Raw genomic sequence first — 16,612 nt, 5'->3', positions numbered from 1 at the left:
GCTAATGCCACGCCCCCTTCCGGGATGGCGAGGCCCAGAACTACAATTCCCAGCGTGCTGCAGGGACCCTGGGACAGGGAGGGCTGGAAGAGGCGCTGGCGGGCGGGGGTGCGCCGGAGAGTATCCTGGCGTGTAGCTTAGTTCAGTGAATCAGAACAATGACTGCGCCGCCGGGTCCCCGGGAGCGCGTCGGAGGACTGTGAGCAGCCGCCGCCGGGAGAGCGGCGGGCGGCGCAGCCTCAGCCGCGCGGTGTCAACCCCGGGCTCGGGAGCTTCCAGCGCAGACCTTGCCCAGCGTCCACAGCTCGCGCGGAGCCGCTGGGCTCCAGCGTTGCAGCCGCTATTCAGGAGCTGTGCATTGTTGTGAGCCGGAGAAGGTGCGGGGATTACAAAGCCCGAAGACCCCGGACCCCCTTTAGCCATGTGGATACCTACGGAACACGAGAAATACGGCGTGGGTGAGTCTCCGCGGGGCGAACTTTTATTCCTCTCTAGCCCGAGCGGGTGCGCATTTCGCGTCCTTGCTCCTGCGCCCCTCTCGCACCGCGGGGCTGGAAATGCCTAGTCCTGGCATCGCGCTGCGGGTTTGGGGCTTTGCCGAGTCTGCTCCCGGCAGAGGGGTGTGCGCCGGGGTCTCGCCCCTCGTCGCCCCTCGTCGCCCCTCGCCGCCCCTTCGGCGTTTCCCGCACCGGCTCCCCGAGCGCCTGGACGGCTGGGGGAGCGCTCGGCCAGCCCTCCCGCTGCGGGCTCTGCCTGCGGAGTTGGAGTGGCGACGGGGCGTGTGCGAGTCAAGTTGGAAGAGGAGGGCGAACGGCGTTCCTCAGCCTCCTTCCTCTTCTTCCCCAAAGAGGGCAATGGGCTGAACGATTCCCCAGGGTGGAGAGGGAGACAACAACTACTGCGCAGAGAGAAGACCCTCAAAACAGAAGGGAGGCGCAAAACCTTTTCTCCGGCTCCCTTCGGCATTCCCCGAGTGCGGAATGTGGCACCGTCCTCAAAAGAGCCGTGCTGACAGACCGAGCCCGACCCCAGCTTCCTTCCTCCTTCCTATCCCGGGTTCCTGGGGTGTGAGTGTTGAGGGGCTGAGGGATTGGTAAATTTCAACATCTGCGCCTCTTTGGTCTTTGGAGGGGAACGTGTATTTCAGCAATGTTTTTACTTCTGGCCACCCTCTCGGCCCGGGGTAAGCGCGTTGGGGGTGGGTGGAGGACAGCTGTGGAGTGATCATGGGGAGGGGGAAATCGGAAAACCTGGGTCTTCGAGGCGAGGAGACAGCTTTTAGGAAAGGATTACTCTGACACTGGCGTTCGGAGGAAAAGGAGCAGGGTAGCGCTCGCTGTTCTGTGCAAAGGTGAACAACAAAGGACATTAATGTTGACTGATGAATACAAGAGTCTCCCTTCTTTTCCCTCCTACCATTTCAGGCTGACTACAGTTCCCGTTTTTGTTGTTTGATTTCAGCTGGGTCTCTCCTTGACAGTTACTCCTTTTAGGGTTGTGGCTGTTAAGAAGCCAGGCTCTTCGACAAGCCTGCAGCAGCCAAATGCAATTATAACCTCTCAGAAGGTTTAAGAGGGTGAAAGCATTTTGGATTTTACTAACAATCTTTATTCCTCTAATGCCCCGTCCTGCTGATTGGTGTACTTTTTTTGTTGTTGTTGTTAATTGGGTACAGAGCTAGTGATTTAGACAATGTGTAGGTATCTGCTTACGTTCTAAATTAATTTTTCTGTAATTTAAAAAATCTGGAAAGCCTTTCCAGGGAATCGTAGTCATAGGGGATTTTTTTTTTTTTTTAACTTCCCATGGGGATAGTAGGACTTAGGAGTCCCCTGAAAGGACTGTATGATTAAACAAAGTCATTCCGATATTTTCATTAGCTTTCATTCTGATTGTGACCGTTTGGCGAGACAATAGTTTGTCCTAGACCCACCTTTGGGAAGGGGTTCCAGCCTTCCCTCTCTTTCAAGTGTGTGGGGGGGAACCTTTGCAAGACACTGTACTGGCAAAGTGTAGATGTTGGTGGTTATTATTTTCCTTCTGACCCCCTCCTTCCACCCCCTTTTTGTGTAGATTAACCCTTGCTAGGAAAAGATACTGCCTTTGCCGAAATGGTGAGGAACTGGAGCGTCCCCCTTGTCACTCACTGGGTTTAACACTCCGTGCAAGAAGCATGGATCCATCCAGCAACACTGTCCCGCTTGGAGTCGATCCCAGATGTTGCTTTCTTCCAAGTGTTAAATTATACAGATTATGGATGGGATTTATTTTCTTGATTTCTTTACATGCCAGGTCACAGCTGGGTGCTGGTATTGATTAGTTTTTCTCTCGCCTTTCTTTATAAGCCTTGGGCTGAGGCTTAAAACACACTCTGGGATTTCCTGGAATGGCAAACCCGATATTATGGGTCAAGTGTTTTGGGCTACAGCAGACACCTTGCTTTTGGGTGGTTGTGATTTGGTTGCAGAGTAGGGGGAGGTAGAAGGGTGACCACAGCGTTGGTAAAAGGAGGTTGAGATGAGAAGTGAGGGCAGAGAGGGGTCTGCTCATTTATACAATATCACACATACAGGAATGTTAATCATCTTGTTAATTTTTGAGCATTTGGCTTATGGAATGCTTAGCTGTTTTTAAGAATCCGTCCGTTAGGTGTGTGCATTTGTGTGTGTGTGTGTGTGTGTGTGTGTGTGTGTGTCTGTGGGGTGAAAATTTTGCTAGGATACTTAAGTGTGGACTTTATTTCTTACCCTGGAGAGCACTATTTGTAGCTGTATATGCTGCAAGTTTTTTTTTTTTTTAACCTTCGTTAGTACATGTGCTTTTCTCATCTAGTTCTTATAAATACTAAGGAAAAGATAATTTATGGGCAAAAATGGTTGTTATCGGGTGTAGTAGTAATTCAGTTCCTCATTCTTTGAAATAAATTAGTCTTTAACTTGGAATAACTGAAGTTTTAGTGCAAATTGTATATTTTTCCAGTGATACTTCTTAGCCACCATCAATTATATATGAGATAATTATGTGACTTTATATATTTATGTTTCTGTTTCAAACAACATATTGTTAATATGGATAAACTTACTTAAATTTCATAGCTGTAGTAAGATGTATCAGAGATAGAAATTCCTTTTCAAACCTGACATGTGGGCACTCTTCAACTGATGGATGGTCTTAAAACAATGTATACTTATATACCTAAGTGTACTGATTCTAGGGAGTTAGAAGGCATAGTGATAGCTTCTTTTCCGTCCTTCTTTCTTGCTGCTTGCTGTGCCGGCCCCGCGCTCCCGTGCGCCCCCTGTAGCCATGCCTCGCAAAATCGAGGAAATCAAGGACTTTTTGCTCACGGCCAGGAGAAAGGATGCCAAATCCGTCAAGATCAAGAAAAATAAGGATAATGTGAAGTTTAAAGTTCGGTGCAGCAGATACCTTTACACCTTGGTCATCACGGACAAGGAGAAGGCAGAGAAACTGAAGCAGTCCTTGCCCCCAGGTTTGGCAGTGAAGGAGCTGAAGTGAACCTGGCCCACTGATTTGAACTGTATTAAAGTTTTAAAAATTCTTAAAAAAAAAAAAAAAAAAGAAGGCATAGTGATAAAGCTATAGTCCTGAGGGATAGGGGACCTTGTCTCTTTAAAACTGTATTAATCGCGGGGCGCCTGGGGGACTCAGTCGTTAAGCCTCTGCCTTCCGGCTCAGGTCATGGTCCCAGGGTTCTGGGCTCTCTGCTTGGGCGGTAAGCCTGCTTCTCCCTCTCCCACTGGTTGTGTTCCCTTTCTTGCTGTGTCTCTCTCTGCCAAATAAATAAAATCTTGAAAAAAAACTTAAAAAACTGTATTAATAGCCACAATGATAGGCATATTTTTCTCGGGAAATTCTGGTTAGCTCTTGGTCCTAGGCTAGACACTGCTGCCAGCTGTGTGACCTTAGGTAAATCACTTAACCTTTCTGAGTGCCAGCCTTTTGGACAAATGGTATCCGAGGTCCTTCCCAGTATTAGTTCTTGAGACCTCTTCCAAACAAATGTGTCCTTTGGTTAGAAAAATATCTCCATGGTGTAGAGATTGTTAGAAAAAAGACACTTTTGTTGTGACATAGCCCACATAGTTTTTTAAGGAAGATCAAAGGTAAGCAAAAGCTGCCTGGCAGGCTGCCAGAACCCAGGTGATAGTTACTCATTTTTCAATCTGTTTGATTCTCTCTCTCTAGGAGGAGCTCCATGGGCAGTGACAAAAGCATTCTTGATAGCCCCCTCACAAATTTCCTTATGATCACTATCTGCTTCCTGCATGCCCTCATCAGTCATACCTCTAGTCACAGAGAAAGTTACATTACGACCATTGCAGGTACATTTCTGTATTCATTTGTTCAGTATCCATGTATGCACAGGTTTCCCAGGTGAGCCAGCATGTCTTACTGAGCTGCAAACTGCACCTCTCAACCCCAGCCAGATGTTTAACATGTGTGAGCCTGGTTAAGCTTAGAGGGAGATTATGTGCTGGATTGATCAGTACAAAAAGTTCCTGAGCCTGACAAGAAACAAAACTCAGAAGGAGCCGATCTGAAGGTTATGAATGTCATTTTAAAAATGAAGTATTTAGGGGCGCCTGGGTGGCTCAGATGGTTAGGCATCTGCCTTCAGCTCAGGTCATGATCCGAGGGTCCTGGGATTGAGCCCCGCATCGGGCTCCCTGCTCTGCGGGGGAGCCTGCTTCTTCCTCTCCCTCTCCTGTTCCCCCTGCTTGTGCTCTCTCCCTCTCTCTGTCAAATAAATAAAATCTTAAAAAAAATAAATTAAAAGAAGTATTTAATACTTGTATCACTGAGTCCTCAAAACTATTCCTGTCCTCCATTTCAAGTAGGAATCCCATTCCTTTTTTTTTTTTTTTTTTTAAGATTTTGTTGATTTATTTGACAGAGACAGAGAGCACAAGCAGAGGGAGCTGCAGAAGGGGAGGGAGAAGCAGGCTCCCCGCCGAGCGGGGAGTTGGATGCGGGGCTCGATCCCGGGACCCTGGGATCACGACCTGAGCTAAAAGTCAGATGCTTAACCGCTGAGCCACCCAGGTGCCCCGGAATCCTATTCCTTTTTAAAGCTTCCTCCATGTTAGGGGAAGAGGTACCGTCTCTTATTATACAGGATCTTTGGGATATCTTTTCCTCGAAAAAGCGTGCTTTAATGGTAGCTTGTGTGGGAGAGTTAAGAGCAAGTATGCCTTAGCATTAGCTGTTTTCAGTTTCTTAGCTACTAGTGTCTTAAAATGTTTCCTATTTGTGGTACCATGATGTGTCCAGATGACATGTACAGCTAAATAACAATGTGCTGCCTGAAATTATTTGTGACATTTAGAGCCTGGCACAGGATTCTACACTTTAATAAATGGGAAGCAAAAAGGAGGTATTTATGTCTCCAGGCAAAGTAGCGTTGAAGGGCTGTACAGGGACAGCAGGATGGCCGCTGATGTTCCTGAGCCGGTCTCCTGTGGGAGTAGCCCATAAACATGTTTCCCTCTTTTGGCCATTCTACTAAGTGAGGATTCTTTCACGAGGCCCTAGAAAGACAGAGATACTTACTGTCTTTCGTCTTTAGTGTTTTTTTTTGTTTTGTTTTGTTTTTTCATTTTTTTCCTAGAGGCAGTGTGGTAGGTACTATGAAGGAGATTAGACAAATTTTGAGAAACTTCAGGCTTTCCTGTCTCCAGCTTTACTCTTGAGGAGACTATATTTTCAGAATTAGCTTTGATTCAGGATGTCCAAATTTCTAGCATAGTGACTTTATGCTGTGAGCATATATGGCAGGGAAACACTATACTCTGAGGAAACCCAACCAAAATGCTGTAACCATAACATATTAATACAATGTTTTATAGTTGGAAAAATATTGTGAGGTTATTTTATTTGGGTATACTCCCTGAAATAGAATGGTAAGTTCCATGTAAGGGATGAGGAAGCAACTTCATAGAGATTAAGTGACTTACTCTATGTCAGTGACTTTTAATCGTGTTTAGGAAATACATTGAATAGGAAATAAATTTATCCTATTAATTCATAATATCATTCATAATAGGAAATACATTTACTTTCCTCATTTGATGTGTATACACAAATACCATCAGCACCAGCCCACATACATAGAGTACAACAGTATTTGCTCGTGTTCTGTGTGATGTTCCGCTCTTTATCATTAAAAAAAAGTTCACCACTAACTTGACTTAATGACTCCTTAATGCATCCCTACCCACAGTCTGAAAAGCACTTCTCTAGATACTACATTTGTAATACAGGAAGGACTGGAACTCCGACCTTGTTGGGGTTTCTAGTCAAGTTCATTCATGACATTGTGTTTGTTTTTTTTTTTAACAGATGTTTGTGTATATTTTTTACTTAGAATTTAGTAACCATACTTTTTTCCTTCAGTTGTCAAAAATCTGCCTTTTAATGTATTATTTCTTATTAAAGATAAAACAAATATCCAAAGCCATCACATGCATTGTATAAGTTGTCTCTTCAAGTTCACATGTGTCTTCCAACTAGGATCTTTTTGACAAGACTGGTATGTACTACTTAGTGACCGATTTTGGGTGTTTTCTGCATAATGTCCTTTGAAAATGATCTCTGGCCCCTGTAACAAGAATAAATGCAGTAAATCTACTGAGCTGTATTGTCGGTTGTGGGATTACCACCTATCATTGTTTTCTGCCTTTTCTCAGGTTGATTGCTGATTATTGTTAGAAGAAACAAGGCAGGTTGTATAACCTTTTTTTTTTTTAAAGGCACCTTGATGCCTTAATTTGTCTTTTTTTTTTTTTTTTTTTAAAGAGAGAGAGAGAGTGTGTACGGCAGGGGTGGAGTGTAGAGGGAGAAGAAGAGAGAGAGAATCTTAAGCAGGCTCCATGCCCAGCACAGAGCCCAACACGGGGCTCGATCCTGCTACCCTGAGATAGTAACCTGAGCTGAAATCATGAGTTGGCCTTTTAACCACCTGAGCCACCCAGGCACCCCTTGACTATGATTGAAACTGTAGAAGGTGCAGCATATAGAGAAGATGCAGTTAATGCACAGATCAGAGTAATTCTTTTTGTTACAACATGGAGATAATCAGCAAATTATTTTTTTAAAAAACTCCCTTTGTTGGAAATAGGAGCAGTATGAAACTTTAAAGCACACACATTGTTGCTTGTGGAGGAGGGGGGTGACTTAAAAATGAGAAAAGAGAGATTTTTGCAGTAGATGAGAGAGTACTGGAACCAGTTTAGCAATCATTGCATGGTGAAATCTGGACGGATCTGAGATGGTTAGAAGATGGGAAGCAACAGGGCTTGGTAATTGGATGTGAGGAGTTAGGGAAAGGAAGAAGTTTAGGGTGTCTCCCGAGTTTCTGGTTGCAACAGTGGGTAAACATATGAGACATTTTTGTAGGCAGGGCAGGTTTATGGTGTAAGATTGAGTTTCCTTTGGCCACCTTGAGTTTACCATACCTGTCAAATATTCAAGTGGCAGTAGCTGGTAGGTAGTCAGCCTGGAGCAAAGAAGGGAGGCTTTGGAGTAAAGAGTGTGGTTACAGAGTTTTTTCGGTTTATGTGTGACGATTGAAGTGGTTGACCCAGATAAGACTTTATTCATTGTATCGACTTTGATTATGTAGTCTGCTTGCTCATTCTAAATTTTAAAGTGACAGTCCTAAATTTCCAAAGACCAGTGATCTTGGAGCACTTTATTAATATGGGTACAGAGTACTCTGAAGGAAGAAATATTACCTGTCCAGGTAGAGTTGGTAGTAAACTAAATTTTATGGTCTTTTTTTGCTTCCCATTAGTGCCTTGCCTGGCTAAGACATTAGTTACCTCTATTTCTGTGACAGTTCTCTCCCAAGCAAAAATCTCACGCCAGATTGTGCATGTTTGTGAGATTTCGCCAACAGGATGTTGAAAAACAGAATGAACAAATATTTCAATAAGCAAGATTTATACATTCCTCAAACAGCATATAAGTGTATACACATCCAAAAATGGGAAAATGCTCAGATATCCAAAGCAATATATTAGTATTTTACAGATTTCGTGTGTGTGTGTATGTATGTGTGTGGTAGATATATAGTATCTCTTAGGAACCACAAGGTCAAATTTAGAATTCTTAAAGTTATACTACTGCACTCCTGAAAATCATGTCATTTGAAGTAAGGGATTCCAGCTTAAGAAGGCATTGGGCTCCCTGCCCCTAAAATAACTTCCCACTGAAACACCAATAAATGCACATAAAGAGGCAAACATTGATAATATTAAAAATCAAGTCTGACATAAAGCCTGTTGCCAAAATTTGGGAGTAATTTCCCTAAGGCAGGTGGAATTGGATTAAGAAAACCAATTGGTGGTTTCTCTCTGCTTTCCTTCATTAAGCAGAGCAGCTTCAGTGACCTGGGCAGGAAGACCTTTGTCTGTCCCCATGTCACCAGCTTAGAGGTCAGATTAATACTTTCAACCTGGAGTGTTTCCTTTACTGCCTGAGGCATCTATCGTCCTTCTCTTTCCACCCCGTCTTTGTATTTCCATTGAGGGATAACCACTTCAGAAACAACTGGGACGGGAAGGGGGTTGGTGGATGGGTAGAAAGGAGTCTATGGAAGATGCTACTTTGTCTTTGAGACGTGTACTCTGGCCTCCATAAGAAGAGTGATTTCCTGGTTGCCCTTGAAGTGCTGCAGTAACAAAGCATGATGGATATTGTAGTTTTGCCTGCAGTCTCTTGGTGACAAAGAAGCAGAGGGATAAAAGATGATCTCACTTGAATTGCCAAAAACCATGGCACATGGAATATGATGGCTTATAGCCGGGAACTTGACTCAGAGCTGTACACATCAACCACATTTTGAAAGAAGGCCTGTAAGGGGGACTCAACACGCTTTCATTTTCAGCCACCTTCAAAGCACTGCAGGGAGGTTCAAGAACCAGTGATCACATTTGCATCCCTACAGAAGAAGGAAAGCAACTAAATCTAGAAACAGGCATCTGTCACTTAGTAATAAACTAAAACATGACTGTTTCTTAGCTGGGGAGGAAGAAGGGAAAGCATGACATTCATATAGGGAGGCTGTTGGAAATTGCCAATACATATGTGTATTATCCACCCCTATTCATGTCCCGGGTGAGTATGGGAATTCTTCTGGATCTGAAATTAGCAAGTCTTCCCCTTGGTGAATTAGATAACCATTCCTCTCCCAGTTGTAAATCATTTTCATAAACCAAGCAATTTGTTTATTTTTATGAGTATTAGTTGGACATTAACCTAAAAATGTCTCCCTGAAATCTCTAAGCAGAAATGTAGAGATTGTGTTCTATGTCTTTTTCTTTTCTTCAAAATAAAGTATCTTGCCTGTCACTGGTGACCCTAGGTGAACATGTTCGGTAGCATGGGCATGCGGGTATGGGAGGCAAAACAGCTTTCACCTGGGTCCTGGGGAGAGGAGAGAACCTGTTGGTAATTCTCCTGAGGCGTCCGAAGTTGGTTGAAGAGTCTGTTGGTGGTAGGGCTTCCTTGATAGCAAGCCTAAGAGGTTACCTGGGCTCTCAAAGAAACATGAAAATTCAAACATAAATAGGTAGTTGCAGAAAGAATAAAGATAGGAGAAATTACTGAGATTTTTCTCCAGAAATCTGGATAATAAACAGTAAAAAAAGATAGCATTCCTACAAAATTACACACATAGTAAAATTTGCTGTTTCTTCAATTTGCTTTTTTTTTTTAAGGAGAATTATATGTATATTAATTGTACTCTACATTTCACCGAATATTCCCAGCTGTAATTAATAGAAAATGATTCAGACAACCAGATACTTGCATTCTTGGCCCCATGTTAGAACACTAGGTATAAGTTATGTTAAAAATACACCGATGAGTGTTGAAATGGGAAAGTACTTAAGAGAAGTGAAGAATTGGGATACAAAATCCCATGTTGCTGTGTTGTTATAACCAATTGTTTCAGTTGAGAAGTGGCATTGTTTTAACTTTGTACTTTTAATAATTTCCAAAATTAACATGAATTTCTTTTATAATCAGAAATAATGATCTATGCTCTTTTATAAGCTGACCGTTATTTCCTGTAGAGTTTCCTCTCAGGATTAGAGTTAGACTGGTGGAACTTGAGTCTGGAATATCTGAATTTACTTTGTCATTTATGTCCAGGAAGTACTCTGTTCCAGAGTTTCAAAGTGGCTTTCCTTGGTGTACTGTCTGATTACTTGTGATGTCTCTGCCCTGTTCATGCTTCCTCAGCCACAGTGAATCTGTGCTTTCAGATGACCTTGAGGTAGAAGTCTTTGAAAAAAAGCCCTTATCCTTCTTTGAAAAAGAGCTTCAAACTCACTTAAGATAAAAATGCTGTTCTCTCCATGATGTATTCATTTAGAGAACGGATGTGGGTGTCACTGCTCACTTTCCCTTGTTCTGTGAACTCAGTGGGCCCTGGGATCTTTTATGCAAGAGAGGTGGGCCCTGGGATCATTTATGCAAGAGAAATTCATCAACAGAGAGAGTCAACAAGTCTAAGAGGTTTTAGTTAGCAATCAGGGGAATAATTTCTTATTCATGGGTGTTATAGACTGAATGTTTCTGTGTGTCCCCACCCCCCCATTCATATATTGAAGCTCCTACCCCCAGCATGGCTGTATTTGGAGTAAGGAGGTGAGAAAGACTAAACAAGGTCACAAGGGTGGGCCCTGATTGGATAGGATTAGTGTTCTCTTAAGAAGAAACCCTAGAGAGTTTGCTTGCTCTCTGCACACATGGGTACCTAAGAAGGGCCATGTGAGGACACAGTAAGACCCAGCCATCCACAAGCCAGGAAGAGGTCTCTGGCCGGAAACCGATCCTGCTGGCCCTTGTTCTTGAACTCACAGCCTCCAGAACAGTGTGAAAATAAATTCCTGTCATTTAAATCACCTAGTCTGTAGTGTTTTGTTATGGCAGCCCGAGCTAACACAATGGATTTGAACAGTTTTGGGTACTAGGAAGAGGGACAAAGTAAATAGAAGCTGAATTCTGGACCTCAGTGTAATAGATGTAATCAGCGTAGATCCTTGCCATGGCTGAGGTCGGACTCCCCTGGCCCACGCTCAGAAGCACAGACTTAGCTGAGTCGGACTGTTTGATGACGATTATCTGCTCTAGGCATATGTTTATTTGAATACGGCTTGTTTGCAAAGATACTTACATTGTCTTAAGGCATCAAATCACATTGGATGCCTTCAAAGCATCCAACTAGAAAGCATCCAGAGAAGTAGGGTCTTGAGATGCTTCATGTCTTCCTGCCATAATTATTTATAAAGAACCCAAGGTGATAGGTTTGACCATTAAGGCTAGCATTTAAGCAGGGAGATGCAGTTTTATTATATGGAAATTTGGTTGGAGACATCACTTTGGTATCCTTTGTTTTTGAAAGGCCTGGGTGTTGAATGCCAGGTCCCTGCGGAGAATAAGGCAATATTTGGGGAAATTTTCCCCCTATTTTCTGTCCTTAATTATGTTTTTCCTGATAGCTGGTAGTACATCCCTGTAAGAATTTACTTGCTACCTATTTTTGTTTCCCTTCGTGGTAACTATAAAGGCATATCCTGTGACACATTGACGGAAAAACTTACATTGGATAATTATTTATTGAGTATGCCTACAACGTATAAGGCAGTGTGCTAGCTTGATGGGGCATATAGGAGGCATAGATCTGGATCCCTGAGCAAGTGATAAAGCAAGACGTATATCATATTTTTATCTCATTTAATTTGTACATTTATTCAAGGTAGGTGTTATCTATTTTTTAAAAATTCAGTAAGGCAGTGCATAAACAGAGAAATCAGTGTGAAGGTTAAGACAGTTATTTCCCCTCAAGCTTTAAAATGAAGATAAGGACTTGGGATGGTGGTATTACTTGTAAGCCTGAGGAAACAGCCCTGCAGAGGGAGTGTCTCATATCCTGGAAAACTCAGAACTTGTACAACAAAAGAATAGAAGTTTCATTTTAAGATACTCTGCATAGAAGTGAGTCAACAGCTGTCAGGATTGTCCAATATAAACACTTGAGCCGTGTTGTACTTTAAATAGCTGGAAAACCTTTTTCCTCTTCCTACTGGGCATTTTCCATGTCCCACCCCCCATGTCCCCTTGCCCCGTCCCCCCAGCACATTCCTATCACCTCACCATGTTAAGGACCTTAGAAAATGGTTTGCCTTTTCTTGTAGTTTCCTTCTACGATTGGGCAGAGGAAGAAAGATTCAGTATTTCTTATTTTTCAAGAGACTTTTGGAGCGATAAATGAAAACCATAGTTAAATGCTTAAGTTACAGAAAACTAAGAGTGGGTAAGCAGGGAAGAAACTTAAAGATGAATGCTTGTGTGTCTATGCCTGTGTGATTGGTCCCATGCAAACACACTGAAGCCTTAGTGCAAATCTGGAGAGGGTGAGTGATGTGTTCAAGGTGACCCAGCTGGTAAGTGGCAGAGCTGAGATTTGGACACACTGTCCAAGTCCAAAGCCTGTAGCCCTGTTGTGGTACCACCTTCCTCTGTGCACACAGGCAGGCCTACAGCCAGAGTCTGGAGACCTGGCCCCAGGCTTTGGGGTTCCATGGACAGTGATGAAGACATTGGTCACCATTCTTTACTTTTTAAATGAGATGCTGGTATTAATACCAGAAGTGTGTGCAGTATGTGCAGGTATCTGCTGCTTTGCAAAAGTTTGCCCTATACCACTTCCCTTTTATGACAGACCTATAGTAGTACCTGTTTTTGGAGACTGAAAGAAATCCAAAGAGGACTGTTGCTTTTACAAAAAAGGCAAAAAGTGAAAATAGCGTTCAGCATCTGTTTTGCAGAGAGCTGTTAGTGACACCACCAAGCACTTCCCCGGGAACCATATTCAGCCTCTCAGCATCAAGCCGCCTATCAGAAAAGGCCTAAGAGAGGTTATTTTTTGAGTCTGGGAATGCTCATAAATTTTTCCATGTAAATTAATGGTGATTGCTTCTTTGTCTTAAGCCTTTTCTTATGAACTTTCTTATGAAAGTTTCCAGAGGAATGCTCTACTTTCGGATAGCAGGGGAAACCTATACCCACATCGTCTTTTTGTTCCACATTAGTCTCTGGTGGTGGTGGTCGGCCCCACAGTGTGCTGCCTGCTTGTAGGTGGGGGATGTGATAGAGCACAGTGGTGCTGGAGAGGCCACCGGATGGGTCAGGAGTTGATGGTGCCAGAAGGGTGTGGGGAATAGGGGGTTGAGAGGCAAGGACGAGACCGGGCTGTGTGACCAGAAGGGAATAGAAGTGTGTGTCCATGAATGAGGATGGACCCTAGCCAAGCCTGACCAGGAACAAGGAGGGACCCTGGAGTAAAACTGCAAGTTCTCAGTGACCAGGGGTGTGTGTCTGGGAGGCTAGAAGGGATATGGTGGTTGATGATAAGAACCACGGAAGCCCTAATCTGTGAGACTTGTGGTTCTGATGCTGGAAACCCTAGCTTTGCATGGGCCCGGGCATCTCACTCTGCCCGGTCTGTGCTCGGGGAAGCCTCATTGTGCAGAGCCAGTGAGCTGGTGCCTTGAGCAACCTTGGTGTGCTGGATAGGTGCCCCTTGTTTAAATTACTGCAGTAGCCTCTCAATTTGTCTCCTATGTAGTCTCTTCTTTCTCTAGAACATGCTCTGCATTAAACTGCAAGTGATGTGTTTTGTAAAGCGAATTTTTGTTTGGTGTGGTTTGTCTGGAGAAACAATACCTATAGTGTTTCCTTTGCATTTAGGGTAGAGTTCACAGTCATTTCATAGCTCACGAGGCCCTTTTTAAATTGGCTCCTTTCTGCAGTCCAGTCCAGTGCCAGGTGGATCTTTGTCCCATGCCCTGGGCTCCATCCTAGGGAACCCCTTACAGTTTCTCAGATCTAGGTCTCTTTGCTTGCTGGAACTTTGCCTTGCTTGGCCACCCTCCTCCCCCTTCTTTACTTGGAAAACCTGTGGTGTCTTGTCTCTAAGAGCTTCCATTTCTGACTCCTCACAGAAATGAAAACTCTTGTCCCCCATTCCACATCTGTACCTGTGCCTCTTTCAGGACCCTTCCTACTGCCGTTTGAACCTGTCTACCATTGCTACAGGCTTCTGAAGTCTTTGAAGCCAGAGATGCTGTGCTCTTCAGCTTTGATTTCCCTGGATGATAAATACAGAGCTAACTTTTAGTAGGCCCAGTAAGTGGTGAGTCAGTGAATGAATGGAGTCTTAGTGCATTCAGGCTGTTATAACAAAATACCACAGATTAAGTAGCTTTATAATCAACAGAGATTTATGTTTTATAGTTGTAGACACTGGGAGCTCAAGAACAGGGTGCCAGCATGGTTAGGTTCTGGTGAGACACTCTTCTGGATTGTGGACTTCTGGCTGTGTCCTCATGTGGCACAAGGACCTGTGGAGCTCTTTGGGGTCTCTTTTATAAGAGCAGTAAGCCCATTCATGAGGCTTTACCCCTATGACCTAAGCATCTCCCAAATGCCCCACTTCCTAATACCATCACATTGGGCATTAGGATTTCAATATACAAATTGGGGAGGAGGCATGAACATTCAGATCAGAGTGAATGGGTTCCTTGGAAGAAGGGGAAATCTCTAAACTTAGTGTGTTGTCGTTATTTGTTAGGTTTCTGTACCAGGTTCTCCAGAATGCATAAGTCAGCCTCTGAGAAGATGAAGCAACTAGACTAGCTGGGGAATGTCCCCAACATCCTAACGTGTTGGTCCAGAGGAAGACAAATATTTGTCAGAGAAGTGACAGAATTTGTCGAGAGTCTATGAAGCTACCTACATAAGTTCTGAAACATACATCAGGGTTTTGTTTGTTTTGTGACCATATAAAATTGGCATTAAAAAATCCACATAGAGAATAAAAATGAAAAATGTGTGAGTGCTATTTCAACAGCAGACGAGATCTACTAACCACTAAACTCTGAAGACAGGACTGCGTTTTTTCCTATTGTATTCTCTGCACTTAGTATAATATTTACTACATACTTTATAATATGATTTATACTATGAAAAAATAAAATAAATTTTATTTGAGTCAGTGTGGGTAGGTCTAAATTTTTCATGGACTCTTCACAAGTCAAGTCTCCACAGCAGCATGCGGCTGCCGGACTCCATTCACATGCCGGAAGATGCTCAGGCACATCTGTTTGTCACATGGTCTGGCCACCATGTAGTAAGTAATTGTAGAAAGTCTTCTGGCTAGGGCACCTGGGTGGCTCAGTCATTAAGCGTCTGCCTTCGGCTCAGGTTGATCTCAGAGTCCTGGGATCAAGCCCCGCACTGGGCTCCCTGCTCGGCGGGAAGCCTGCTTCTCCCTCTCCCACTCCCCCTGCTTGTGTTCTCTCTCTCTCTCGCTGTGTCTCTCTCTATCAAATAAATAAATAAAATCTTAAAAAAAAAAAGGTCTTCTGACTAACCTTGTATTTCAGACATTTTTTTTGAAGTTTTTATTTTAATCCCAGTTAGTTAACATACAGCGTAATATGAGTTTAGGTGTGCCATATAGTGATTCAACACTTCTATGCATCACCCTGTGGTCATCAAGGCAAGGGCACTCCTTAATCCCCATCACCTGTTTCCCCCATCCCCCACCCACCTCCCCTCTGGCAACGACCAGTTTGTTCTCTATAGGTAAGGGTCTGTTTGTATCTTAGACATTTTTAGTGCTTCCTGCTCATTTGGGGTTCTTTTCCAACTTGTCAGTGATTCAACTTTGCAACAGAAGTTTCATACTGCTGCTTTTTCAGAATAAGAGTATCCCAAGATTGCAAGGCTGTTATCAACAGACAAAAAAAACCAAAACTGCTACCAAGTATGCACTTAGCCTTTGGTGAGAAACAGCACTGTCACCAAAAAATACAGAGATCTATGACGTGCTGAAGAGATACACTACACTTACCATTCATAGTTTCTCATTTTTTAAAAATTTATTTATTTTTATTTTATTTTTTTATTTTTTAAAGATTTTATTTGACAGAGCACAAGCAGAGGGATAGAGAGGGAGAGGCAGGCTCCCTGCTGAGCAAGGAGCCGATGTGGGACTCAATCCCAGTACCCTGGGATCATTACCCAGGCGGAAGGCAGCCGCTTAATCGACTAAGCCACCCAGGTGTCCCTAAAAATTTATTTATTTTTAGAGAGAGAGGGAGACAGCACACACCGTGGGAGGGGCAGAGGGAGAAGGAGGAGAGAAGTAGACTCCCCACTGAACTCAGAGCCTATGCAGGGTTCGGTTGGATCTCACAACCCTGAGATCAGGACCTGAGCTGAAATCAAGAGTCAGTCACCCAGGCGCCCCAGCTTCTCATTTTTTGTTGTTGTTGTTTTTGTGAGAACAGCCTTATTCATGAGAACATTTTATTAGAAGCCATCTGTCATGCCCTGTGTGTGGGACTGCAGGTTGTGCTCTGCACAAGGTGGCTGGGTTTGGGAATGTTGCCTTTGACAAGAAGGGATACTCTCTAATTTGCATAGTAGTGTGATAAGAGCTAACAGGAACTCTGATCGTTATTCTTAATTGATATTGAGCAGATAAAATTTTGAAAATATTAAACAAATTTAT

General features: G+C 43.5%; 2 protein-coding genes across 3 annotated transcripts in view; both read left to right on the top strand.

Moving 5' to 3' along the window:
- Positions 1–329: 329 nt before the first annotated feature.
- Positions 330–3,585, top strand: LOC141369878 (large ribosomal subunit protein eL38-like). Of its 2 annotated transcripts, none has more exons than XM_025873180.2 (2): positions 330–458; positions 3,305–3,585. In XM_025873180.2, exons 1-2 carry the CDS (start codon positions 422–424, stop codon positions 3,517–3,519), a joined length of 252 nt encoding a protein of 83 aa, XP_025728965.1. In that variant the 5' UTR covers positions 330–421; the 3' UTR covers positions 3,520–3,585. The 2 variants fall into 2 exon arrangements, with proteins under 2 accessions (XP_025728965.1, XP_025728966.1); XM_025873181.2 differs by lacking the exon at positions 330–458 and adding an exon at positions 1,135–1,183.
- DOCK4 (dedicator of cytokinesis 4) overlaps positions 360–16,612 on the top strand; it is a 422,501-nt gene continuing 406,248 nt past the window's right edge. Inside the window, exons 1-2 of the mRNA XM_073899086.1 lie at positions 360–458; positions 4,210–4,346. Coding sequence (XP_073755187.1) covers positions 4,220–4,346 — 127 coding nt within the window. The 5' untranslated portion in view covers positions 360–458; positions 4,210–4,219. The remainder of the gene's footprint in view (positions 459–4,209; positions 4,347–16,612) is intronic.

Source organism: Callorhinus ursinus, unplaced genomic scaffold, assembly GCF_003265705.2.
Source record: "Callorhinus ursinus isolate GAN/ISIS: 27379988/994484 unplaced genomic scaffold, GSC_fseal_2.0 scaffold12, whole genome shotgun sequence".
Classification (NCBI taxonomy): Eukaryota; Metazoa; Chordata; class Mammalia; order Carnivora; family Otariidae; genus Callorhinus; species Callorhinus ursinus.
The sequence above is the reverse complement of the archived record's forward strand: the minus strand, read 5'-3'. Positions and strand labels throughout refer to the sequence as shown.

Bases quoted from the DNA above. Each gene is read 5' to 3' on its own strand.
- LOC141369878 (XM_025873180.2), top strand. From the start codon at position 422: ATGTGGATACCTACGGAACACGAGAAATACGGCGTGG. The intron at 459-3,304 runs GTGAGTCTCCGC...CGCCCCCTGTAG, and splicing joins ACACGAGAAATACGGCGTGG to CCATGCCTCGCAAAATCGAG.